Source organism: Aplidium turbinatum, chromosome 6, assembly GCF_918807975.1.
Source record: "Aplidium turbinatum chromosome 6, kaAplTurb1.1, whole genome shotgun sequence".
In the NCBI taxonomy this organism is placed as follows: domain Eukaryota; kingdom Metazoa; phylum Chordata; class Ascidiacea; order Aplousobranchia; family Polyclinidae; genus Aplidium; species Aplidium turbinatum.
Window position 1 is genome coordinate 9512870 of NC_137477.1, and position 27548 is coordinate 9540417.

Consider the following 27548-nt stretch of genomic DNA (forward strand, 5'->3'; position numbering starts at 1 on the left):
ACTGTTTGGAGAAAAGTGTACAAGAAAGTACATTATTTTTCAATAAATGATAGAAGTTGTGTACTTGCTGATCGTAGGATGACTTCGGTACGCCAGCAGTCAGACCTTATGAGGTCGGTTCTTGGAAAAGATCAAGTAGCTACTGCTGCATCACCTTCGACAGTATACCGCCAACGACAAAAAACGAGAGAAAAATCTCTGATGGAAAGTGAGAACCTTCTCAACTCAGCTTCTGCCGTTCAGTTATGTTATGATGGGCGCGTTGTCGATAAAATAGATCGATGCGTCTTCTTGGGTCAACTTGTTGATGATAATGACATGAAGCAGGAAAGTGTGCTTGCTGTTAAAATTTTTCCCAAAAGTGTGTCGGTCACTGCAGAACTGATTTTTGGCACCGTCATCCAGGAGGCTTGCAGAGTTCACCTATCCCAAGTATATTCAGTCATGGCTGATACGACTGCTCTCAACACAGGAAAAAAAGTCCGGAGAATACTCGACTGGTCAATTATTTTAATGATGAAATTGGCCATGATATTCATACCATTGAATGCATGTTCCACATCAACGAAATATATCTTTCCCATGTCATTTCTTTTGTGGAAGGCGCCAAGAAGGGTCCCGGAGCAATGCAAGATGGGGCTTTGCTTAACCAGATAGCAAGACTAGACAAGCCCAGTACTGAAACATTAACACCAACTATTATTACGCAATAACAGCTTCCAAGAGTGGAAAAATACAGAAAAACTTTTATCTTGATCACCTGATCTCTGTTCATCAAGAGAAAATAGACCAAAAATCAGATTTTTTTAAGTAACTTTTTTTCTGAAGCAGATAGACCTTAATATTCTCTACATCGGGTATAGGAAACCGACCCTTCTGCGCATTTTGATACTAATTTTGTCGATCTATGATGAGCGGTTCCGGAGATACGGCCAAATTTCAAGATTTTGACGCCCAAAAATTTCAAACCTCGTGGACCACCTCAATATGACGTCATAATTGAAAAAAATTTGGGGTGTAAACTTTTTTCCCCAAATACCACCAGATGGGACCCCAAGCATTTTGAATTTCAAAAATGGTGAAAAAATGAAACACCCTAATGTGTAGATTAATGAAAACACAAATGACAACGCCTTCAAATACATTTGACCAAACTGGTCATAAGCTATAGTAAGAGGCTGTCCTTTAAAGACGTTCTCAAAAAATGACCCCTTCTCTCCATGTCCGCAGTGTGTCAATGAAAATTAGCGATTCCCCTGACTGCGGATGTCTTTCATGGACAGCCCTAAAGTTCTGTCAACGCCCCAGTAAGTTAGGCAATTAGGCATCCCCTTGCTTAGAAATCCCTGGGTGTGTCGCTTCTCAATAACATATAATACATATTAGCCTTCCCCGAAATTTTGTGCTGGCTACGCCTCTGCTTGCACCCCCATTCTAACCACGCACCAAAGCCTTCGTTGTAATACGATAAATCGCTTCACTACTTGATGCTCATTCGGTGACGGCAGTAAAAGCGAGTAATTGACACCAAGCGTAAAAACGTTAGGAAAACATTTATTTGGTATAAAACTTTAGTTTCTCTTGAGTCGCATCGACCGTCGCGGGGTAGCTGATATGTCGACTTCTTCTTTCTTTACAACTTTTGTTGACTTTGGTGTATTTTTTACAGTTTTTATCCCTTGTTCTTCCACTGTGATATCCGTTTCTGACCCGCAGGTTGTTTCAAGGACGTTTTTCTTAGCAGATATTTCACGTTTCGGCACCTTTTTTACAATTTTCTTGGTTTGTTCGTCCATTGTAACATCCTTTTCTTCCTTGCAAGGTGTTGCAACGACGTCTTTTTTAGCCGCTTTGTTAGCTTTTGAAGTCTTTTTTACAATCTCAATTTTCTTCACAATTTCAATCTTCTTTACAATTTCAACCTTTTTCACGATGTTTTCTTGTTCTTCATCCATGGAGATGTCATTTTCATGTGCGTCGGTTACCGCAGGAACGGATTTTCTGACATTCCGTTTCTTCTCAGGTTTCGGGCTGATTTTTGCTGTTTCTTTCATTTTATTTTCTTTTTCAACAAAATCATATTCCTGGTCGTCAGAGAATACGCGCACGGTATTGAAAGCCTTCTGTTGTTCCTGGGGCTTCAACATTTCAAACTTTCCGGTATCCTTGTCCCAAACGCATTGCAAATGAATTCGAAATTCTGTCAACACGACGTTGAGTAGTTTCTGAAAAAAAAAAAAAATGTTGAAATATCCACAAGACAAATACACGTCACTAAGGTTCAGGAGAAGATTTATTTTATCCGCCCCGATAGCTCAGTTGGTTAAGGGCCGACTTTATACACCAGGGCTACTCAACTGGCGGACCGCGATCCGAATCCGGACCTTCTGGGTGTTGATGGTGGACCTTGAGCTTTTAGAGGAATAACCTCATTGCCACATTTCAGGGCTTCATTAAACAGATTTCTACTGGGAAGAAGCAATTTTTAGCTTGATTATCCTAGTTGCTGGGAGGCGTCGACTCCCAGACTCCCCAACACTTTCTCAGAAATCCAATTCGAGTTACATTTTACCTAAAATGTGGTTAAATGTGGTTTGGTACAGATAGTTCAGATAGTTTAACTTTCGTAGTTGCGTGTGAAATAAGTTATTCACTGATGGACCGCTAAAAATATTCAACTTGTCAAACTGGACCTTTGTTAAGATTAGTTGAGTAACCCTGTTATACAAGAAGAAACAACAAGATCAAGCAGCGCTGGTTGAACTCTTGAGCGACGCAGTTTTAAGAATTACTCTGCATTCAGCGACACTTAGTGAATGGAAACAGTGACAGACAACAACACTTTGAAAAAGAGGAGGGAACTCCACTCTGTCAATCTCAGTGCCAGTGGTTTAAAGCTTCCACATTCCACAAGTATGCGAAACGCCAGGATCAAGCTCTCAAAGAAGCTTTCTCAGCTCTAGGATAAAGATTCATACAATCAATTTCAGCGCTCTTTCGACACATCTTTTCTCCACTGGACTACTTTTAATAGAAGTGCCACATACCAAAATGCTTGTTTGTTCCGGTGTAAGAATATCCCCCTCCTTGCAAACAGTGAACTTTGTCAACATCGTGACGACACCTGATAAAAATTATAAATGAAACTCAAATCTTGTTATAAGGTTTTACTTAAGGTAGAACATAAAGTGGACAAAGATTTCACCAACTTGTTGCAAAATACTTTCATACCTTTGTTCAACGTGACCGGCAGACCAAGCTTCCGTAAATGTGGTTCGATGGAATGAGAAAACTGCACTAAAGGCCCTTCATCTAACTCTACTGTGCTTGTCGCTGCATTTCCAGCTCGGGCAAAGTCGTGCTCCAAATAACTTCCAAACCAACTAAAAAAAAATAACAAAGGATAAGGACAAAGAGATTGGTCGCGAAAACGTAGTGGTTACATCAGATCTCTACTATTTAAAGCAGTAGGTTGTAGAAGCTAACGTCAAATTGCAACATGCGACAATTTGGTAGACAAGTTCACACCGGAAAGAATCAACTGTCTTGTTTATTACACCATAAAAGCAGTTCATTTTACACTCCGCGTCTTGATGTAGAAAGAGTGATTTGCCTGGCCGTCAGTACAAAGCTGAGTACTCACTACAGAACAACGAGCATTGCGTTTCACTAACCACACCGGTGTAGCTTCTACGCAAGTCAGAAAGACTATCTAACCAACAAAATGTTTATCGGCAGCCGAGTGTACCAAGAATTGAAAGGATTAAACAGATAAACACGTGTTTTACTCATGAGACTGGGCTCATCGGTATCGCCCCAATAATTCATCACACCTCAAAATTGTTTGATAACAAACACAACAATATCAGGGAAAGACATTTTTATTTATCGGAATAAAACAGAGACTGAAGAAAGAGTATACTTGTAACTCACTCAACCACCTCTTCTTTCGTCTTGCATGTGAATAGCACTCCAACCTACAAAAGTAATGCACAGAAATAGAAACGGTACCTGTAATTATAATTACAATGGCTAATTTACATAGTTATGAAATTGATGGCGCATAATGGGCATCACAATAAATAGCAATTTTGATTTTCACAACATAATACCTCAACGGATCTGAAACCCAGTTAAACCAGCTTTTTTTGGTGAAAGTCGTTTGAAACATTCTTTAACACCACGCAACCTCTTCACAGTCCGTTATACTAACCTCATTAACTAAATTGGCAGCTAATTGGTGCAAACCTTCCTTCACTTCTGTTTCTGCAGTCCGACCAAATGCGATTGCCATCACTTTGTTTTTCCCGAAGAAAAATCTACATAAACCAGTTCAACGTTTGTTTAAATTTCATGCTAAACTACAACATGGCATTGTTTTTCTTTCAATTATCTCAATTGCTAAGGCAGTAAGGTCACTCAGTCATGTGTGCAAAATTTTAACCAATTTTATTGTTTGAAATGGGGCATCACAGCACAGAAGCTTAGTGGTTTGAGTGTCCACATCTGAACCAATAGGCTTTAGTTCGATACCCTGTCGGGCTGGGTTTTTTTTTTTCGGTCATTGACAGATTTTTTAGCAAAATGTCCGAAAAAAATATAGTCAATTCGGTCAAAATGTCCGAAAAAATATGTACGCACGCAAATCGATTTCAGTGATTGCAAAGAAGCTTCTTGCGCCACTCTACGATTTTTTGTCAATCAGAAATACAAGACGTAGACTTAGTGTTTGAACGTTGATCCAATGTCTTATTATTAGAGCAGGAGTTACATGGCTTTAATTACATTTTCATTAGGAATTTCAACGATGACTTTTTTAGATGTATTTTTGGACGTAGAATCCAAAAATCGAGTGCTTACAAGCCGAAAACTGGACATTTTTGAGATATTTGCATTTTGTGGGCTAGAAAGAGAATGGCGTCATTGCTTGGGAGCTCAGGAGAAATTCGGCTGCATTTCAATACATTGTTGAAGTTTCTACCGGGGTCAAATCAAGCACTGGAATTCTTGAAAAGGAATGCATCTTCTGCAGCAAGAAAGGAAGAATCAAAGCAGGGCGTGGACTTAGCGCTCACTTTGAACAGTTGATAACAGTTTCTACTGAATCATTTCAAAGAACGATAAAACGATATGCACAGATATGCAATGACGAGGACTTCAAGAGAAATTATGGATCAGTAGACCTGATTGCCAAGGAAGCAAAATATCATAAATTCTGTCACAGGCGCTTCTACAAAAAGACCTTAATACTGAAGCAGGGTCAGTATCATAGGAGAAGAGCCAATGCATTTTCTAAGCTTGTAAATTACAAGTTAGAAGTTCTAAAGAAGAGCAAGAGAGACGCTCACAAACATATCAAAAAAGTTTGAATTTCTCTCTGAAGAAGGAACCGCAAATCTAAGTTTCAAAGCACAATTTCTGTGTGAAAAACTGAAAAGGTATTTTAGGTCCAATATTAAAACAGATAAACAAAGCAGAAAGAAAGGAATATTTATTACTGCCCACAAATACTACTCAAAGCAGGACATCATCAAAGCTGCTGCCATGATTCTCAGAAATAAGATTAAAACGTCTCAGGTAAAGCAGTTAAAGCCACCTATAACAGCGGATCTGTTGAATGATGGTGAAATACAACCACCTGAAGACCTTGTGCAGTTCTACCAATATATGTATGGTGGCCAAGATACCATGACCGAGCGTTGTGAAAGAAATGCATTGTCATCCGCTGAAGACGATGTTTACAAAGCTACATATGGGAGAATCAAATCTGCAAAGCATCTGCTGTTAGGGATGACTCTGAAGTCGTTGATGGGCTCCAAAAAAGTCATTGAACTTCTTAACCATTTTGGATACTGCGTAGGCTACACTTTGTGTGAGGAGTATGAAACAGAAATTGCCCTACAGGCTTTGGAGAAGAAAAAAGCTTCTCCAGAAGGAATAATTGGAGAAAAAGGTTTAGCAACTGCGATTGCTTGGGACAATTATGATGAGAATGAAGATACGCTTTCAGGCAGTGGCACCCTCCATGATAGGCACAAGGAATATGCTTCCAAAATATGACAACAGAGTTAGATGGATCAAAGGAACAAGGCCCATCACAGAGTGATAGTAGCAATTCTGGTTTGTCTTGGATTAGAAAAAGGAGTCTTGAAATCCCTCACATTGAGCTGGAGCCTGTAACAAAAAAGCCAAAGATAGTTTCTACCAATTTCAAAACTTTCGATATGCCTTCTCCTGAAAACTTACAAAATGTGACAAAAGGGGATGTGATTTGGTCAATCGCCTTTGCTGACTGTAAAGACACGCCTATGTGGTCAGGATGGAATGCTCAACTTACAAAAGAAACCCTGCCACGCCAGACAGTTGCATATATAAGTAGCGGATGAATGTAGTAGCGGATGAATGCAAGGAACAATACATGAATGTTACGTATGACCTTGGTATTGCAAACCCTGCTGCCCAAATCCAGAATATTTTGGCTCCCAGATTTGATAGGTTATTCATCCACTATGGACTGTTCCACATCATGTTCAGGTACTTTGGTTGCTTGGGCGACCTGATAGAGGATTCTGGAGGTCCATACATCCTTACTCAATCGGAAGTACTAGCTCCTGGGTCAATTAGCGGCTTCCTATCAGGAAAGCATTACAACAGGTGTAAGCGATTGCGTGTTTTACTTGCCACTGCGTTCAGGAAAAAACATGTGGAGTCGTTCTTAGAGCAGATGAAGGACAATGTGAATATACATGTTATCATCACAGCAATGCTTCAAAACAGTATACATATTGAAGATGTAGAGAAATCAGATGCCTTTAAAGGTCTTATGAATGATTATGAGAAGTTCTGTGACGATACACGGAACGGGAACCATGGCGGTACAGCCCAGTTCTGGTTTCTTTAAATCAATCTTGTACAGCAATTTTTACTTATAAACAGAGCTGTAAAGACGAATAATATTGAGCTCTACACTTATGCTCTGAAAACAATAATCCCTGTGTTTTTTGCATGCAACAAGCCCAACTATTCCAGACACATGCTACTGTACTTCCTGAAACTGTTGAACATGGACTGCACACACCCTGGCATACGTGATCAGCTGGAGAAAGGAGCCTTCTCTATGAGGTTGTCTGGATATTCCTTCTCCAGATTACCTGTTGGTCAAGCAGTGGAGATGACTGTGAATGTGGATGCTGCATCCAGGATGACTGGCATAAGTGCGTTCACCCAGAGTTTTCCTGCCCAACAAAGATGGAATGTCAAGAGGTATGTAAGGACTAAGGAGTCAAGTGATAAATTATGCGATGGAGAAGGCTGGTATGAAACATTATGAAACTGTTTACCAGGAATCAAAACCCTACAGAATAAAAAGAGACCATGCTGATTTCATGAAGATTGGTGAAACTATCGATTCGACCATGAATCCATTTCAACATGTTGAACAAAGCAATCACTTGATCAAGCTATCGTCTGGAAAACCAGCTCCAGATGAGATCAGAAATGATCTCTTGAACACAATTAGCAAAGGTTCTGAATGGCAACAGGAGTTCCTTGATAAAATAAAAGAAGATCCAGCTTGAATTGAAAAGCCCATCAAGAGAAGGAAAGTTAGAAATTTCGCTAGCAATGCAGCAAAGGTTTTCGTCACCACAAAAGATAAGAAAGTGGTAGAGCTGAAATGTTCCACAGACATGTTTGGCAGACTTCTTTACTTGTCCTGCCATAAAAAGCTTGACTTAAGAAAAGTCCTGTCTCACCCACTGTCAGTAGTTCCCCTTAGTCTATGCAATGTAGAAGGAAGTATGACCACAACCAACAAGTCCAAATTGGCTAATCATCTTGAGTCACTTGCGACGGCAGCTAATGAACCATTGAATACGGGAAGCGATGTGAGTATTTTTGATGGCATGTTCTTGATCAGAATGATTACGAACCTTCCTTCTACTAATGGTGGAATTGCCAAAGCTCTCTTAACTATGATTTGTAAAGTTACTAGCGAAGAAGTGCACTTTGTATGTGACGATTATACTCAGAACACAATCAAAGATTTGGCTCATGAAATTCGGGGGGACACCGACACTGTCATCAGCATTACTGGTCCTAGCCAAAAAAGACCTAAAGACTTTTCAAAGTGCCTATCCTCATCACAGTTCAAAGATTCTTTCCTTGCTTTCTTGTTTTATGAGTGGCAGTCAAATGCCTATGCTAAAGTAATCGAGAACAAGAAAGTAATTGTGGCAAAGGGAAAAAAGTGCTATGAATTTAGTGTGCACAGTAACAATTTTGTAATAAGACAGGACTGCTGTTTATATGACTGCGAACACAATGAAGCGGACACAAGGATGGTGCATCACATCTTTCAGCTCTACAAAAGTAGTAACAATCCTCTGCGAGTGAATGTGCGTTGTAATGACACAGATGTAATGATCATCATTCTCTTGCATTATTGCAGCGATGTGGACCTGCAAACAGAAGTTTTATTGGAAATGGGTCATGCCTACAACAATACTCGGCGTATTGTTAACATCAGAAGCATGATGGAGGAGCTCAGTGAAATTAATGGCTTATTCTGTACAGCTGTGCCAGGATACCATGCCATCACGGGTGTGATTACAATTCCTGTTTCTTTGGCAAAGGGAAAACTAGACCAAGTGCTCTTAATTGCATTAAAGTACCCTCAATTAATTCAAGCAGATTTAGGCAGTTCCATCAGTGTTAGCTCTGCCACGGAAGCTGCTCTCGAAGAGTTTAAATGTGCAACATACAGGAAAAGGAAACTTCGTGACGTCAATGAAGCCCGCAGAGTAATATTTGAAACAAAGTTTACGCCAATACATGGTAAGCAGCCTCTGCAAAAAGTAAAAGGTTTGGAACCTAAAACAATGCCTCCTTGCAGGGCAGTGTTTACCCAGCACATTAAGCGAGCAAATTTTATTGCAAGGATGTGGAAACTTGCAAATAAATTCAAGCCTGTGACAGAGTCACCTTTAGACCATGGGTGGAAAGACGATAATAGCGGCAAGATAGTGCCAAATTGGTTTGAAGGCTCTCAGCTGTCAGATTCTCTGGACGTAGACCAATATAACAATGACAGTGACTACGAGGATTCGAATTTATCTGACGATTCAGATGACAGTGAAAGTCAGAATGATCATTTTAACATTATCTAACTAAATCTTGTATTTCAGATTGTATTTTCTTACAGTTTCATATTGAAAAACACAAAAACTGTTACAGTTACTCAAAAACCATGACAGATAACCTTTTGTCTTGGCAGAATTTGACCAATTTCACTTTTTGAACTAAGAAGCTGTCTTAATTCTATGTCAAATTAGTAAAGGAAAATATCAGAAAATAAAAAACGGAAGTAGCCCACAAACATTAAAAATTGCAAATATCTCAAAAATGTCCAGTTTTCGGCGTGTAAGCACTCGATTTTTGGATTCTACGCCCAAAAATACATCTAAAAAGTTCTTCCTTAAATTTCCTAATGAAAATGTAATTAAACTCGTATAACTCCTGGACTATATAGGTGATAACGTAAACACAGAAGTAACATTTCCCAAACGTGATTGACGTGGTGCTTTCAAGTGTGACGCAATGTTGCGCTGCCTTGGAAAAGTCAAACCGCTTGGTAGAGATTGATCGGTCTGTTCTGTCAATCGGGACAATTTCTCAGCATGTTGCATATATTATCAATTTTTGAGATGGCGGTCAACCCTTTCGAAATGTTATTGACCAGGCCTCGATAAACAACGAAGTATCCCTTTGTACGTTGATCCAATGTCTCATTGCTTGTGATAAACGCAAACATGAAAATAACACACTCAAAGACTTCAACTTTCTAGAAATGCCACTGTGTTTTCAAATCTTTCGAGTCGTGGAAAAAATGATCTGTCAGTCGGGAAATTATCCCAGCATATTGTATAATTGGAGCTGGTGATAACCTCTGTGAACTGTTTGACTCCACATCGATAGATAGTGATTTTGTGTGATGGTTTTTGCAACGTCGTACTCCATTGAGTAGACGCAAAAAGCCCTACAAAAATATAACTGTTTATAACTTTTTAATGAGCAGGTGGGAAATCATTTCAATTTAGCTGAATTTTTTCGTTTTCGGTAAGTATTGAGTAGCTTCAGGGGCGTATCCTCAATGGAAGCAAGGGAAACCTCAAACCCTGTCAAAATTGAAAAAAGAAAAAATGATATTTTTCAGTAAAACGATTTCGTAATTTCTTAACCTGAATACGAATTAAAACAGCTTCAAACTCAGGCCTCGGCACTGAAGCCGGCCGTCGCGAACATGGCCGCGATTAACCTACAAAAACCGACATTTGTCCGCTAGGTCTCGCACTTCCGTTGGCCGCATTTGTCCGCGATGAAGTTCCGAGAAAATTTTACGCAAGCGGCCTTGTGAATAAAGTACTTTGCCACTTATAATCACAAACGATTAGAAAGCAGTCAAAGCACCCTATAAATCACAATACACACTGTCTATGCTTGAATTGTTAACATTATTGATTGCGAACCAGGTGACAATTGGCGGAAAGTTTTAACAATAGCTACGAAGCGTGGCATACATTGGCCAAGTTTGGCAGCTATTGCTAATGCTTTGCTGACTTTTAATGCAGAGAACGCAACCGTACAACGTGGATTTGCTTTCTCGGTTGCGAACTCCAACAAGAAATCGCTTGCGTTGTTCAACCGCAGATACCAGTAAACTTATGTGATTGAGGTTAAATGCTGCATCATACAAAACGTTTTAATTATGACGTGGCATACGCGCAATGGCACAGTAACGCGAAGCCAGCACGCTACAACGTGAGTGGTGAAATTGTTGAGGAGTTAATTCACTTTGTAATTGCGAACCATTAGAGCGTAACGTGTTTTTTATTTTGTCATTCTTACTTGTTTTTATTCCTTTCCATTGTACTGTATTTTTGTTTTGCGTTATTTTTGAACGTGTGTTAGTGTGCAATAAAAGATGTCTGCGGGCGGGGTGTTGCAAGGTTGAGTTTCGCTGATGAACGTTGAAAAAACGTTTGTCTGTTCTAACTTTTCTCAGATAAAACACGACAACGTTTCTCAGCGAAACTTAATGTTGTAGCTGGTCAGAAAGTGCAATTTTTGTTTGTATCAGCTACTTGAAAGGAAGTATATTCATCAGAAAAAATGACCGAAATAAATAAAAAATGACCGAATCTTTTCAAGTCATTTCGGACAAATGACCGAAAAATCTCAGCGAAAAAAAACCCAGCTGTCGGGTCATACTAAAGATTCTTTAAAAGTGGTAGTGAATCTTATTCCTGCTAGGCATTCAGGAATAGATTCAGGATGATCATGCAATTGGCTGCGCTTCTATACAACTGCGACACTGTCTGCTTTGTAAACTGCAGAGAGCAACGCAACTCTGCAATGACTACAGCACTGTAAACACATAAAAACAATAGTGATGAAACGACCTAAAGCTCCGGTCGGACTCCAGCCATGTTTTTGAACACTGGCTACGGGTCGGAGCCACTATCACTTCCGGCCCGGAGGTGTGTGCACTGTGCAAGTTGTATGTATGACTGTGTCTAGGTTCATAACTTTGGATAAATCTAATAATTTGCATCATTGTGGCACTGCAGTAATGCAAAAATAGGCTACACATGTTGCCTATAACCTTGGTCAACCTCATAGCGCTGAATAACAAATAAAAAAAATCGAATTTTCAGAATGTTTTTTTTTCAAAAAAATGTATCGTACAACAACCAACACAGAATATTTGGCAGTACTGTAAAACCTTTTGCACCAAGAGCTACAAAGGGTCAATCAAGAGTTGTTTTTTTTTGTTCATTTTCTTCACAAATCTTCATTCTACTCTTCCAAAGTCATATACTTCCCAAAAAATCTTTGCTAAGCACCACAGGGAATGTAAAATTGAAAACGGGATCAAGGAAGCCAATCAAAAATCTTCAATATATCTTAAAACCAATTCTATATCGGGTGGATAGAAAACATTGCTAAATTTGATCCTTTAACAGCGCCCTATACATTGCCATGAGGTAGCTTTTAGAGGGTGAGAGTGGCATATAACCGCTCGGTTAGAACATTGATTATATGAAGTAGATAAGACCAAGGGCCGGAAGCTCCGACCTCTAGTTGGAGTTGCAATTCTCCAGCTGGAACATCCTGCTTCCAGCAGAAATGTTGCCTCGGGTGCACCACAAAAAATCACACATTATATTATAATAATTATTACAGTATCAATAAACAGAAATGCGCAAAATAACTTTTTCGAAATCTCTCAAAATCTTGAACACTTGACATGAGGGGCATGTTGCAACAATCACCTGCTGTGTTTCCATGCACTCCTGACTTCCTTCAATTTACTATTTCGCATATTTTCAACGCTAAAAATAAAAACTCGATCGTACAACTCCACACATTTTCTAACCTGGAAAAAGATTCATATTAAACATAAAGCAAACAAATTTATTTAATCAAAAATAATTAAAAGAATGTTCACAGTCCAATAAAAACAAAAAATGTACAGTGCACAAAGTTTGTTTTCAGTGACAAATTTTGTTGTAGTGTTTGTGAAATAAAAGAGACTGTTGAGTGTTGATATCAACAAAGTTTTGACACCGGTATCTACTGTGAGAAAGCAGTCAAGCAAGGATACATGCAGTGAAATTAGGCCTTGCATCAAAAAATTGAGTTCATGAGCACACTCATTTTGTGGTCAGGCTACTACACTATGGCAAAATGGCCCGTTTCGATGAGTCCGATTTGGTGAGTTCGATCCCTTAACGGGGGATTTTTTCAATTTTTTTTTTAAATTATCGGTTATCGTAGCCTAATTATCATTGCCGTTTTAGGGTTAGGGGTTAGGAACTCACCGAATCGGACTCACCGAATAGTAGCAGACCCATACTATGGTGCCTTGCCAAAATTATTTCAAGTGAATTGATTGGATAAATGCTTGCAACAGCTTTGTACATGCCATTACAGGTAATAAATACATGTACCGTAGCCACATCGGTAATCAACTGGGCAGAATAAATTTACTTTTTATTTATTAAATAAACATTGAAGCATGTAACTGTAACACTTGTATTATACTTTTATTTGCAAAAAACAACAGCATTTACCTCTTCTACTAAATTCTGTTTTGCTTCTAAACCTTTTTTCTTCGTCTGTGTTAAAGAAACTAAACAATAATAATACAGCTATAAATTAATCTTAGTTAGATCTATTGTAAATAGTAAACAGCTTTAAACACCCAAATAAATAGCTACAAAAAACTCAAAATTTAAAGAATGAAACCAATGTTTCAATTCGAAAACATGTGGCTCTATAGCAGTGGTTTTCAACTTTTTTGGTGGAACGAACCCAATGAAACATTCCAAAAGCTTGAGGAACCCCTGTTCAATAATTTAATATTTTAACTGGCTTATGCAAAAAACATCATTTGATTAATAAAATTAAATTAAAATACTCATGTTCAGACTCATTTATGTACCGGTAGAATAAAAATACAAACTGTAAAAAACCTAATACTGGCAAAACAAAATGATCTCTAACACGTTCACAGCGATTTGACCTACCGGTGTACAAACGATTAAACTGTCTGAAAGAACTCCTTGAAGCAAAGAAAACATGTTGACGAAATTTGGCGGGAAAGCAGAAAGTTCAAGGTAATCAGAAAGTTCACCGAATCTTTAGCCTGATCAGACCGTCACGTCTGTTGAAGCCAGCTATTGCTGATGAAGCTTCGGTTACAAGCTTTATGTGGCGCTCCACAGCTTAATTGTGGCATGGGTGGCGAATAATGAGCTTTTCTTCTCTGATTTTTTCGATGTTGCAGTTACTCAGGTGTGGAATTGCTGGTGGTTCGTTGGTTTGGTCAGAATTTAAGTTCACAAGTTTGTAGTAAGATTTAGCATGATTGAATTTTCTCACATGGACAGAAGCTACGGATTCTTCCCCATCGGATGGCTCATTTTGGACTGGTGCAGCTTCGCTTTCAGGCACTTCATTTTCGATTGAAAATTGTTCAATGACCCCCCTCAACTAAGGATTTTGTTCACCTAAATGACGAAAATTATGGGTACAGAACCTGTATGGCCGTAATGTTGGGCACTGTTGATGAAGATCTCGAGCTTCTCGAAGTTGGAGGACTTTCCCATGCAAGGTGGCTGACCTTGGCCTGTCGCATACTCCGTTTCTATGTTTCTATACAACGACCAACCACAACATTGACAACAATCGCAGAATTTTGCATTAGGGTTTACTTTCCGGCATAGTTTGAAATCAAGCACTACCACACGATCACAGATGGACCGAAAAACTTCTTCAATATGCTACAAAGAGTCGACAAATTTTCGAACAATAAAGTCAAGAAGATTGCACTGGATGTCCTTAAGCGAAATGCATTCTTTGCGCACCAAGAAAACATTCTCTTGGGGATGTTGGCAGATGAAACAGTTCGTCATTTAGCTGTGAACAAAATCCTTAGTTTGAGAGGGGTCATTGAACAATTTTCAATCGAAAATGAAGTGCCTGAAAGCGAAGCAGCACCAGTCCAAAACGAGCCATCCAATGGGGAAGAATCCGTAGCTTCTGTCCATGTGAAAAAATTCAATGTTCCAGCAATCAACGTTCATGCCAAATCTTACTACAAACTTGTGAACTTAAATTCTGACCAAACCAACGAACCACCAGCAATTCCACACCTGAGTAACTGCGACATCGAAAAAATCAGAGAAGAAAAGCTCATTATGCGCCACCCATGCCACAATTAAGCTGTGGAGCGCCACATAAAGCTTGTAACCGAAGCTTCATCAGCAGTAGCTGGCTTCAACAGACGTGACGGTCTGATCAAGCTAAAGATTCGGTCACGAAAACTGATGAAGCAATACAATACCAAAAAGCAATTTCAATCTTAGGTCTTCCTGCCCATTAGGGTGGAGTGAAAAAAGTTTTTTGTTTAAATCGAAAAAAAAACGGGGTTCTTAAATCCCGACAAATGACCTAAAACTTCATTAAAAATTGACTTTAGGGGGTTGCCCCCATTTTCCAGCCGGCAACCCCCAATTTATGCGCGCGAAGGGGTAAAATTGCCTATCTCGGTAACCACTGGTCGTAGAGTCATGATATATAGCTCAAAAGCTGCCAAAACATCATGTTTCTATCTGTCCTAAGAAGAAAGTTTGCTCTATTTATGATACAAAACGAGTTATAGCCAAAAAAACAAAATATACACACATTTTTGTTAAAATTCAGCATTTTTTCTGACAAATTGTGATCTGTCATCAGTTTTTTGAAAAAAAAATCTGATATGTTGCACAAGATATAGTAACACACTGATAATACCGAATGTGAAAGATGCAGGGAGGAACTACGGCAAGAAGAGCAACAAAATTTCAGTATAGTGAATGGTCTATACTTTGATGGACGTAAAGATACAACACAAACGATTGTGCAAGGTCCAAACGAAAAGCACTACAGATCTGTTCAATTGGAAGAACACTATACTGCAGTTGGCGAGCCGGGGAGTTATTACTAGGGCCATTTTTATATGACCTTAAAAAATCAATAATATGACTTTATTTTTTGGAAAATATGACTTTATATGACTTTATGTGAAAATCGTTTATTTTTACATACGAACAACGTCACTCACGGAACTAACGAGTAAAACATACGCAACATAACAGTAATACACATCCATTTTTATTTTAAACCACTGTTGTAGTACAGTTTCATGTAGTGTGGAATGTTAGAGTCTTTAAAGTTACGATTTGGACCTAAAAATGACTTTAGTAAGAAAAATGAGCGCTCCACAGACGCTGACATGGGTTGACACTTCTGCAGTTTTGCATAAAGCGCTGGTGAAATGTCTTGTCTTTAGTAGCTCCATATTTTGTTTCACATCGTTTTTGTCTAATCGCTTCTTAATGTAATTTTTGAGCTCAAGCCGATCTTTTCCGAAATCAAGGGCATTTAGATCAGCATGGGCATCTTTGATGGTGTACGTACAACTTTCCATTTTGAGTATTAAGTTGACCTCAATGTGTGACCTCATAAAATGTAGGTCTGTGACTGTAAGTGTTATATATGTAGGCTAATCCTACAGTTTGCCTTCGTTCAATCAGAAATTGCCTTACTTTCTTAGTGCTTAATTGCTTCACCGCTTAAATTGGTATTTTTTATTTAAAGTATACAACGGTATGACTTTATAACTCAAAAATATGACTATTTAACTTAAAAAGCTGATATATGACCTAACCAGAAAAATATGACTTTATATGACTTCATAACTTTCTTAATATACCTCATAGGGATGCGGTTTTTGCGTTAAAATTGATTTCACGACTTAGTGATGCATAGAAAAAAATATGACTTTAATGACTTTAAATGGCCCTAGTTATTACCTCACCCACTTTTCACCTGAAGATGGCAATTGGCAAGGGCACAACCATAGCTCAACATCTATTCAATTCATTACAAGGTACAGAATTGCAAAATAAACTGGCAGTTGTTGGTACTGATGGCACTGTATCAATGACAGGAAAACACAACGGATGCATTCGAGGCCTGGAAGAGTTGCCGAATAAGCCATTTCAATGGATAGTATGTCTGCTACATAGGCTACTAATGAATTGCCTTTGACACATGTGTTTGCAGGTCTCGATGGTGCTACAAATGGCCCAGACACATTTGCAGGTCCAATTGGAAAAAACTACATGGAACTGTATCCTGTTGGCCAGTTACTCAATTCAAAGAGCTCTTTTGGCCTTTCCAAAGCTCCCATCCGAAGTTGTGAATGACTTAAGTACGGACCAGTTCTATGCTAATAAAATTTGCTGGGCAATTATTGAAGGAAACGTTGATGATGATCTGGCTTATTTGGAGGTTGGACCAGTTGTGCATTCAAGATGGCTAACTTTGAGATGCAGAATTTTACGTTATTATGTGACAGTGGATGAACCGCCTTTGAACCTGGAGATTCTGGTTCGTTTTTGCCTTGAAGTATATTTTTCGACTTGGTTTGAAATCAAGCTAAACAACCATATAACAAATGGATCCATAAACTTTTTCAACTTGATTCAACAAGTTTTGAATTTTTCTGACCAAAACGTTCGGAAAATTGCTTTGAATGTGGTGACAAGAAACGGTTATTTCGCACAGCCCGAAAATATTCTGATTGTAATGCTGGGGGATGATAATGAAGACATACGAAATAAGGGTGTGACCAAGGTGCTTGCAATTCGCAAACATGCCGCTGAAACAAATTCACTTATGGACATTGAAAGTCATAGCAGTTCCAACCAGGGTTGGAAAAAATCATGATTTTTTTAAAAAAATCAAAAAAATCGGATTTTTTTGATTTAAATCGGATTTTTTTGATTTAAATCAGATTTTTTTGATTTTTTTTATATAAAAAAGCGTCGAGTCTACTTGGGGGAAGAGATCATTTTAGTAAGATAGCAGAATTATTTTTAACCCCTTGATTGATTGAAAGGCTTTGCTTTGCAAGTGTTTAATCATTTTTATTATCATATTGTAGGCTAGCCTGTCTAGTGTCTATTGCACGGTACTACGACAGTTTATCGAACGACAGTTTATCGAAACGACAGTTTATTAAACGACAATTAATCGAACTACAGTTTATCGAAACGACAGTTAATCGAACAACAGTTTATCGAACGACAATTTATCGAATGACAGTTAATCGAAAACCTAGCCCTTACCAGTTACCCCTAGCCCCTAACCATTATCCCCTAACCCCTGAGTATTCCATTGCATATGTGCTTCGTCGTTCGATAAACTGTCGTTTCGATAAACAGTCGTTTCAATGAAATGTCGTTTCGATGAATTGTCGTTCGATGAACTGTCTTTCGATAAACTGTCGTTCAATGAACTGTCGTCCGATAAATTGTCTTTCGATAAATTGTCGCGTCAGGTTATGGCACATATTTTTAAGTAGGTGTGATATGTTGCTTTATACTAAATCATAATGTGCATATCGAGATTGAGGTATGTCTCAGACTGTCATCTCACTACACTAAAATCTTTTCTTACGTTTGAGCACACATTACTTTGCTTTTTTGCTCAACTGATGCATAGCCTACAACCAGACTTTTTGCAAAGAAAGTTTAACTGTGTAATATAATTATGTTACCGACGTATCATACCAAAACAATAAAAGTTCAGATGACACAAAATTGCAGTTTATTTTGCATTGAGAAGTTTGTACATAAGTACAAGCTCACCAGCTTTTGCAGTGCCCAATCGATTTCGAACTTCTGATTAAACCAGACCAAAAGTGGAAAAAACTTGCTCAAAAACTATGTTTAGTGAACAACACTGTTTGTGAACTGCCAAGTAAACGAAGTTGCCTTTCAAAACATGCATAGCCTATAGCCTTAAGTATTTAAATATAACTTTTGTATTACAGAGAAGCAGTGAAATATTTGTTGATGTATTTATTTTTATTTTAGCAAATAAAAAATTATTTGATTTTTTTAATTGATTTTTTTGATTATTATTGTTTGATTTAAATCATGATTTAAATCAATGATTTAAATCATTTGATTTAAATCAGCCAACCCTGGTTCCAACCCATTGAACTGCAGTCCAATTCGTTTGTTCTGTGTTCCAAAGTTGAACTTGGAAGCAAAGGCATACCACGAGTTAGTTGATATGGAACCTTATCAACAACTTTCTCCAGCAATTGAGCACTTAACCGATGCAGAGTTGGAAGAATGCCGCGAGAAGCCTCTGATTTTGTTTTATCCATGCCACAATCAAACAGTGGAACGACATGTGAAGCTCGTAACAGAAGCATCAGCACAAGTTTCAGGATTTGAAAGACGAGATGGACTCATTCGCCAAAAAGTTAAGTCTCGTAAACTGATGAAAAAATTTGACACAAAAATGCATTTTACATAAGCCGTTTTAATCCAATTGACATACCTATTCAATTTTTTTTGTGATTATCGTGCCATCAGAAAGCCTGAATTGTCATTTTAAAAACAGAGCCTTTTAGGATTAGCAAAGCTCACACTTGAAATATTTCAACTGAGGAATTACAAATCAACAAAATTATGAAAAAACATTAAGTTTGGGGGCGACTGGGATATGAGTTTACCACTCTTCGAGTCTCCAGCCCCCCAAATATATGTCAAACACAATCTGCCTCTAGCCGTAATCAAACTCGTGCTTTGCCGTTGCAGTATTGAAAACCACGAGCAGTTCCGCTCGGCCATGTCACTAACATGTCACACCAGGCAAAGCAACTTGTTTTTGCAAAATGAATATGAGTTCTTTGAAGTTCATCACCAAACACTTGTGATATTTTTGCACTGCTGCAATTAACATTATGCTTAATGTGAGTGCTTCATTATGATGTTTTGAACTGATGTTAAAAGGACTGTGTTGTGAATATTTTTGGATTATGGGCCCAATCTTCGATATTATCAGTGTGTTACTATATCTTGTGCAACATATCAGATTTTTTTTTCAAAAAACTTATGAGAGATCACAATTTGTCAGAAAAAATGCTGAATTTTAACAAAAATGTGTGTATATTTTGGTTTTTTGGCTATAACTCGTTTTGTATTTACAATAGAGCAAACTTTCTTCTTAGGACAGATAGGAACATGATGTTTTGGCAGCTTTTGAGCTATATATCATGACTCTACGACCAGTGGTTACCGAGATAAACAATTTTACCCCTTCGCCCGCATAAATTGGGGGGTTGCCGGCTGGAAAATGGGGGCAACCCCCTAAAGTCAATTTTTAATGAAGTTTTAGGCCATTTGTCGAGATTTAAGAACCCCGTTTTTTTCGATTTAAACAAAAAACTTTTTTCACTCCACCCTACTGCCCATACCATTTCCCCCTGCATAAAACTGGCATTTAACGTCTGTCGTCTAGGCTATTGTAATATTATGAAACCCAATTTCATATTTGTTTGTTGTTACCATCCTGTGCTTGTGCTTGCTCTAAAACCACTTAAATGTGTGTTTCATTGGTTAGAGATATATCATACTCATTATGCTGATTTCTTGTGGAGTGATTATGTTATGGTGATGTTAAACTGTGCATAATGCTATGTGTTATTCATATTTGACCTGAAAATTACATTTTGTGAAAATAACCATATATCTAGCGAAATTTTGGAAAAAACTTCTTTTGAGACAGATAGGAAAGTGCATATTCTGCTTCTTTTGGCATCAAAATTAGCTCTCTAACATCACCGCTCACAGAGTTATGGCATTTTTATGGGATTTGACCCCCGCATGACCTTTACGTCACGGTTGTCACCTGAGTATTTGAGACAACTCCCCAAAACCACTTTTAAACTTAGTTTTGGGACCAAAGGCAACTATTGAGAGAGGACGTTTTTTGAATTAGTGATTTTTATTTTTTTCACTCCACCCTATTGCGTAACAACAATGCCCAATAAGAATTTTACGTTTGTTTTACATTAATTCGACGTCTAGCGACGTTGAATTATCATAAAATAACGTTAATTGTTCAACCAAGTACCGGTAACAAATTAATAGCTCCCTGCGAGAAGATTGTCTCGATTTACGTAGGCTATGCACTAACATAATTTCGGCACAATTGGGATAGGCTACTGCGAGCAACACAAAGTCTGTTTGATGAAGAACTAGATGTCAGAATCGGAATCATCAAATGCTGTATCGGAGGATGAGGTCGTCGTGTCATCACTGGAATCGGACAAATCAAGAGGCTCATCACTTGGCTGTAAATCTACACTGTCTTTGCCGTTCACAATGAAGCGTCCACATTTTGCCGCTTTCGTGCTTTGATACCCATCTACACTAGGGTGGTCCAAAAAAAACTTTTTTTGTAAATGTTAATGTCTCACCCTAAAATATTGTTACCATTGATGAGAAAATGATATATGTGAATTTTCATAAAGATTGGTTGATATTTAGGGGTTGCTACCGGGGTTCAAAGTTTTGTCGTTTGCCCCCATTTTAACGTTTCGAGAGGATATGATATGATACGGTACAGTAAAAAATACGGTACAGTGCCATTGTATATTGCAATAAAAATACAGTTTAATAATTACTCTATGGTCTGTTTATAAACTCATGTGTCTGTATTACGAATTATACTAACTGGTGTACATGTACGAAATGTGCGACTTTGTATAAGGTAAAGGTGAGTCCCATACTTGAATACAAGCATCGAGGGATGAGGTTCTCATTATACTAAGCCTTCGGCACTAACGAGAGTAGGGTGGCCAGTTCCTTTCTCTCGGCCGCCTTTACTTCAGCAACTACGCCCACCCAATATATTATACCCTGGGTAGAGGTGGGCGTGGGCGGTGTTTGTCAACAACCAGTATAAGCCGGGAGTCAAACCAGGATTGCATAATTGGAAAGCGAGCGCGTCACCGCTGCGACTTTGTATACTTGTGTTTAAAATTCAGAGACTAAATTGGACATTCATTAACAGCTTTAGAATACAACAAATAAACTACATACAGGAATTATTGCGCGAGGGTCTTTCTACTGCAGTCTGGATATCGCTGACGGTGATCGGCGACGACACGCAAAAGATACTGTTTTTGTTCTTCGTCACATGTGTGTAATGTGTTGTATTCCGTGATCAACGCCACTCCACGCTCGGCAATGTCCCAACCGGGGTGCCAATTGCAATGCTCAAGGGTGCCGCGAGATATTTTAACTTTAACCCGTTAAGTGTGGAATTTATTTATTTATTTTAACTCTAATCCACAATAAGCCTTTGTTTTCTCGCCCAGGAATAACAGCGTGAAAGAGATTTTGAATCGTTGCTGTTTTTTCCATAAAAACGTTTGAAACGCATCATTATTGCCAGGTTTCATGATTTTATTTTGCGTTTCACGGCGCACAAAGTCAAATTGCAGTGATGGATTATCGGATTGTGTGACCCAGCACGATTATAAAATTGCACGATTGTTTGCGAACCACTATAAAATAGAAACTTTTGCATGGGGGATACCATACCTGCGCATACAAACACGATAGCCTACATAGCTAATCGAGAAAAGGCTAAGTTATAATTGATTTATTCTTTATACCAGTGCTCCGCAACCTTTATTTACTCACGGCACACTTAAAAACTCTTTAAAATTTTGCGGCACAATTCGGCCGACACATTTTCAAAATGTAAAAAATAACTATCATCTTTTTAATGAGATATTTGCGCTTGTTTCTTGCTTTAATAAAGTTAACAATTTGGATACAGTCATTCATTGTTTCTGTCAGCTCCCTTGTAAAATGTTTGATCATCAAGGCTTCCCTGTGTAAGCAGCAATACATAAGTTGAATGGCTGGATTTTGACGTTTTACCCATGCAGCTAAACTTCTTCCTTCGCCCACCATTGCTGAAGCACCATCTGTGCAAACGTTGATGCAGTTATTCCAATGGATACCATGGGTTATGAAAAACTCGTTGGTCACTCTAAAAATTTCCTGGCCAGTCGTTCGTTCCTGGCTGGAAGTTCTTTGCAAAATAATTAGGCTACTCGTTTGTTATGGACTCGCCATTGACAAAACGTTGGCTACTACACTTAATAGCTGTGCTTTCAATATTACGAAATTTTTCATTAAACACTGCTGACTGACAATTCAAAATGACCTAGCCTGACTTCTAAAAACGCACTACCACGTTAACCAGCCTTTTTTAAAACTAGGGCAGCCTTCCCATTGCGAAAACTTCAATGTGAGGCAAAAAAATCATAAATGCACTGTGGGAAGTCTAGCTAGAGTTTGAGTTGTCTTGCAGTGGTAAAGCGAGAATTTTTAAAACATAAAAACTCCTTTCTTTTCAAAAAGTATGTTCTGATGATAGTTATCCCGCGGCACACCGGTTGCGGAGCACTGCTTTATACTTATATGAATATATTTTGTGAATTGCTTTGCGATTACAATTGGGTCTCCAAATTAGTGGATTTTCCGTACAAACGAACATTAAAACTAAAAAAACGAGAACGACTGCTTATAGTCGAGGAAGAAATGTGGGTGGCTTTGTCGAATGTGCCTCGAGATATTAAGGGACTTGTGCAAGAAGTCAAGCCCAAATTTCACACTAAATTTTGAATAAATACATTTATTTATGCGCGCTATACTGTACAACTCATTCTGTGCTATTTCATACAGTTACTTGAAATACAGAAATCTCATAAAATTGACCCAGTTTTGCCAGGATGCCGCAAACTATTTATCTCTTCGATAGGGTGCCGCAAGGTCAAAAAGGTTGGGAACCACTGCTCTAAACCCTTGACAGCCTGTTTTAACCTAAAAGGAGGACTTTCTGATGATTACCCTTTTAGGGTGAAACAGGCTGTCAAGGGTTTAGACAGTGGTTCTCAACCTTTTCTGAGTCATGGCCCCCCAGACTGTGGCTCTAAAAGACCATGGCCCCCTTGAGCAAAATAAAAGTGTATTTGTTTAAAGAACAATGAAACGAAATCAATAAAAACAGTTAACGAATGATTAAATGATTTAATGCTTTCTTTTTCGTAATAGACTACGCTAGTAAATCAAGCGTATCCTTAATTGTTACGTTACAATCACAAAAGATGATGCAACATGCAGTGAGATAGAACATATGATGAAAAAACATGCTTTTGGCTAGCTTTACGATACTAACACCTACATGAGTGTTTTTTGTGTCACAATTCTGTTATAATTCATCAATACATGTTATAATTTATTAATGAAGCTTTTTATCGTGGCTCCCCTGAGAACGCTCTGTGGTCCCCTTGGGGGGCCGAAGGCCACGGTTGAGAACCCCTGGTTTAGAGGGTAATAACTATGTATGTACTATGTATATTAGTTTACATCATGTACATTTGTACATGTAGTTTATTTACTGTCTTCTAAAGCTGTTATTGATTGTCAAATTTAGTCTCTGAACTTTAAACACAAGTATACAAAGTCGCACATTTTGTATATATATGTAGACCAGTTAGTATAATTCGTAATACAGACGTACATGAGTTTATAAACAGACTATATAGAGTAATTATTAAACTGTATTTTTCTTGCAATATGCCATGGCACTGTACCATATTTTTTACTGTACCGTATCATATCATATCTGTATCACATCCTCTTAAAACGTTAAAATGGGGGCAAACGACAAAACTTTGAACCCCGGTAGCAACCCCTAAATATCAATCAATCTTTATGAAAATTCACATATATCATTTTCTCATCAATGGTAACAATATTTTAGGGTGAGACATTAACATTTACAAAAAAAGTTTTTTTTGGACCACCCTAATCTACACGCCTCTTTCGCAGAGCTCCATCAAGGTGTTGAACTAAGGAGCAAATCTATGGCTGTGGCATAACGACTGGGAGGAATGTCTAATTGTCTAATCCTAACCTTACAAGCGCTCGTGTGGCCTCGGCATTTTTATTGCCAACCCTAATGCGCCATTCATGCATCTGCGTCGACAATCACCTCAGCAATCCGACACTAATTTTGAAGACTGAGAAACACTTTTCTTAATTAAAACAAAAATATCGAAAAGTATCGAAATATCGAGTATTTTTTCAAATATCGTATCGTTTTGTTTTTTTTCAATATCGCCCAACACTATTAGTGACCCTATGTCTTGCACATGACATCACAGCACCAGATTACAATCGCTTGTTTTTCTTTTAATGCAGGCCTCGAAATTCACAGCGGACACGGCGGTCATGTCCGCCGTCACAGCGTGTGATGTCCGCGGGAAGTACCATCTAGATCGGTCATATGTGTCCGCCGAGAAATAGCGATATAAATCGTCATTAAGTAGTACGAACAATTGTTGCGAATATATAATTTCCTGCGTATTCTAGCGCGCATCTAAAAAATGTGAATACTGTATCCCTTAGCTTCCATTCAAGCAGGAAAAAACTTTCGATTTTTACGTTGCTTCAACGACTGGTGACATTGAATCAGCGTAACAAAGGTGATTCTTTGCTAAGAACCGATGGGAGTACCGGTACTTTTACATTAATCACGCGCAACTTAGTTCAAGTCTTACGTAACAATGTCTGGCTTTGATCTTCGAGTAATATTGATAAGGCAAGGTTGGTTACAAAATTAGATTATAAGAGTAGGCTAGTAGGCTACAGAAAGATGCAGCAAAATTTGTTTAGTTTTGGTATTACAGCAAGAAAGAATAGGTCCAGGGAAAATTCACTTTCGCTCACATGACGCGCAAAAATAAACCAAAAGAAAAAAGCTTGGCCCTTTGTTTTTCATATCTTTATCCTGCATTGCGGGAAAGCGGACTTGAGCGCTATGCATCGGTGTACGCCTTCCGACGTACACCTGACCCACGCTGCAGCTGACGGCAATGTCTGTTTCCTGTTGTCTACTCTACTTATGACTTAAATTTGGTACTACCCATTACTCGAAATCGATCACTGGGTAGAGGCAATTATCGTAAAGTTTCTTGCCCAGAGAAACAACAGCAAGTGCGGTTGGTTGGAGTCGAACATGCAGGCTCTCGACTGCGAGCCCAACGCGCTAACCACTCGGCCACTGCTGCCGGCCCAACAGAAAATAGTAGCGTTAGTGTAGAAGTTTTCCGACTCGTGCTAGGGCATTGTGACGCAAGAAGCCACACGACCTCGTTCGGTGGAAGTTAATCAGTTATGCGGCGTATTACGCAGCTACGCGGCGCTTTTACTCTTCGAGCGCACGTTGGTCTGATGAAAGCCTTTCAGAGTGACTTCGCTGAAATTAAAGCCTTCTAAACCGCAGCTATAGTTCTCAAATGGCGAGATTATCAAGATTAAGTGATTAAGCATGACGATCGACGATAAAACTGATGTGTCCGCCGTGAGACTTAATTTGTCCGCCGAGATACCTGCTCAGACCGGACACGTTTGTCCGCCGTCAACAAAAACGAATTTCGAGGCCTGTAATGGCATGCATCTGTCTTGTGAGCTTATTTTCTTTACCGATACTTTGCTTTTTACACATGACAGACAGTTATGCAAAAGAAAAAAGGGACAATCTCCTTTCACTTACTGGTAAACGCTTGTAACGCGACTCATTGTCTTTGTCAAGCTGTCCACATGTTTGTAAGCAAAGACAATAATATGATAAAATGAACAAAGTATGCAAACAAGAAGCAAATTCTGATACACTTATCTGATATCAGGGTTCGATCTTAGCGGTAGTCCGCTAGCCAATGGCTAGTGAAAATTTGCGCGGACTAGTAGAAATGTTGCAGTACTAGTCCGATTGGCTAGTGAAAATATTCACCGGTGAAAAGTTTTGGTTTACAAAATGGCGATTGGCGACGTCACTCTCACTCTGAAATACTGCAGAAATTGCTTGCCAGAGGCGAAATTGCACGAAGAAGGCTGCAAAGCTGATCAAATGCTGATTCAATAGTTTGTACTGTCGATTACTACAAAGTGTCTAACGCTGAGTGTTAGCTGGGTAGTTATCACTAATATTGTTAATACGTCATCAGACAAGTGAAAAGTCAGTAAACTGGTCAGACTAGTGAAAAATCGTGCGGGCTAGTGAAAATGAGGAGCAACTAGTCTGGTGGGCTAGTGAAAAAAAAAGTTAAGATCGACCCCTGGATATATTCCTTAAAGTAGGATACGTTAAACCGATTGTTTTTATTTCTGACAATCACAACGAAAAACAATAAATGCCAAACAAAGCAGAGGTTTAAAAAAAGGTAGAAGTGACAAAATGCAGACGTTATAACAAGTATGATATCAAAATAGGACAATCAGCATTAAAACATGACACGGTTGCAACACCTTAACACAATAAAACCAGTGATACATGCAGTATGCGCTTAACCGATTTTGTCTGCAATATTAAATGTATAGATATAATCTATTGGGTCTGCTACTATTCGGCGAGTCCAATTCGACAAGTTTGATTCAGCAAGTCCAATTGGGCGAGTGCCCTATTCGGCGAGAGCCCTTTTCAACGATTTTTCAAAATTTTTTTAAAAAAATTATCGGGTACCGTAGCCTTATCAGCATTGCCGCTTTTACATTGTTTTAACGTTGCTTAACGTTCAAATAACCCACTAACCCTTAACTCCCTAACCCTTAACCCCCTAACTCCAACCTCTAACTCTAAAACGGCAATGATAATTAGGCTACGGTACCCAATAATTTTTAAAAAAAAATTCAAAAAATCGCTGAATAGGAAACTCGTCGAAAAGGGCTCTTGCCGAAAAGGGCTGCATTCCGTAACCTATTATGGTATAGTGTAAAATGTTTAGTTTCAATCAAAACTTACCTCTTTTGTCACGCCTTGATTTTGGCATTCTGCTAGGTTTGTTGAACTATTAACAAAACAGCTGTGTAAAAGACAAAAAATATTTGCAAGTTTATTTATTACATAAAAACTTAAAAAGGATCCCGTTATTTGAATAATGAACATATCTTATTGTCAGCTGCACAGTTTTAAAATTGGCAGTGGCTATTTGACCGGCGCCGGTCTTTGAATCTGAAACACTATTTGACCGGTCATGACGTCACTCTATAGGCACTTCT

The 27548-nt window shown here is 38.5% G+C and overlaps 1 protein-coding gene across 1 annotated transcript; it reads right to left on the reverse strand.

The window, feature by feature from the left end:
• Positions 1 to 27337, reverse strand: LOC145771835 (mRNA turnover protein 4 homolog). The gene is made up of 8 exons (XM_082583567.1): positions 27292 to 27337; positions 13134 to 13192; positions 12333 to 12436; positions 4214 to 4319; positions 3934 to 3977; positions 3232 to 3383; positions 3048 to 3124; positions 1 to 2225 (listed from the first exon to the last, which is right to left on the reverse strand). Exons 1-8 carry the CDS (start codon positions 27317 to 27319, stop codon positions 1572 to 1574), a joined length of 1224 nt encoding a protein of 407 aa, XP_082439693.1. The 5' UTR covers positions 27320 to 27337; the 3' UTR covers positions 1 to 1571.
• Positions 27338 to 27548: the final 211 nt, after the last annotated feature.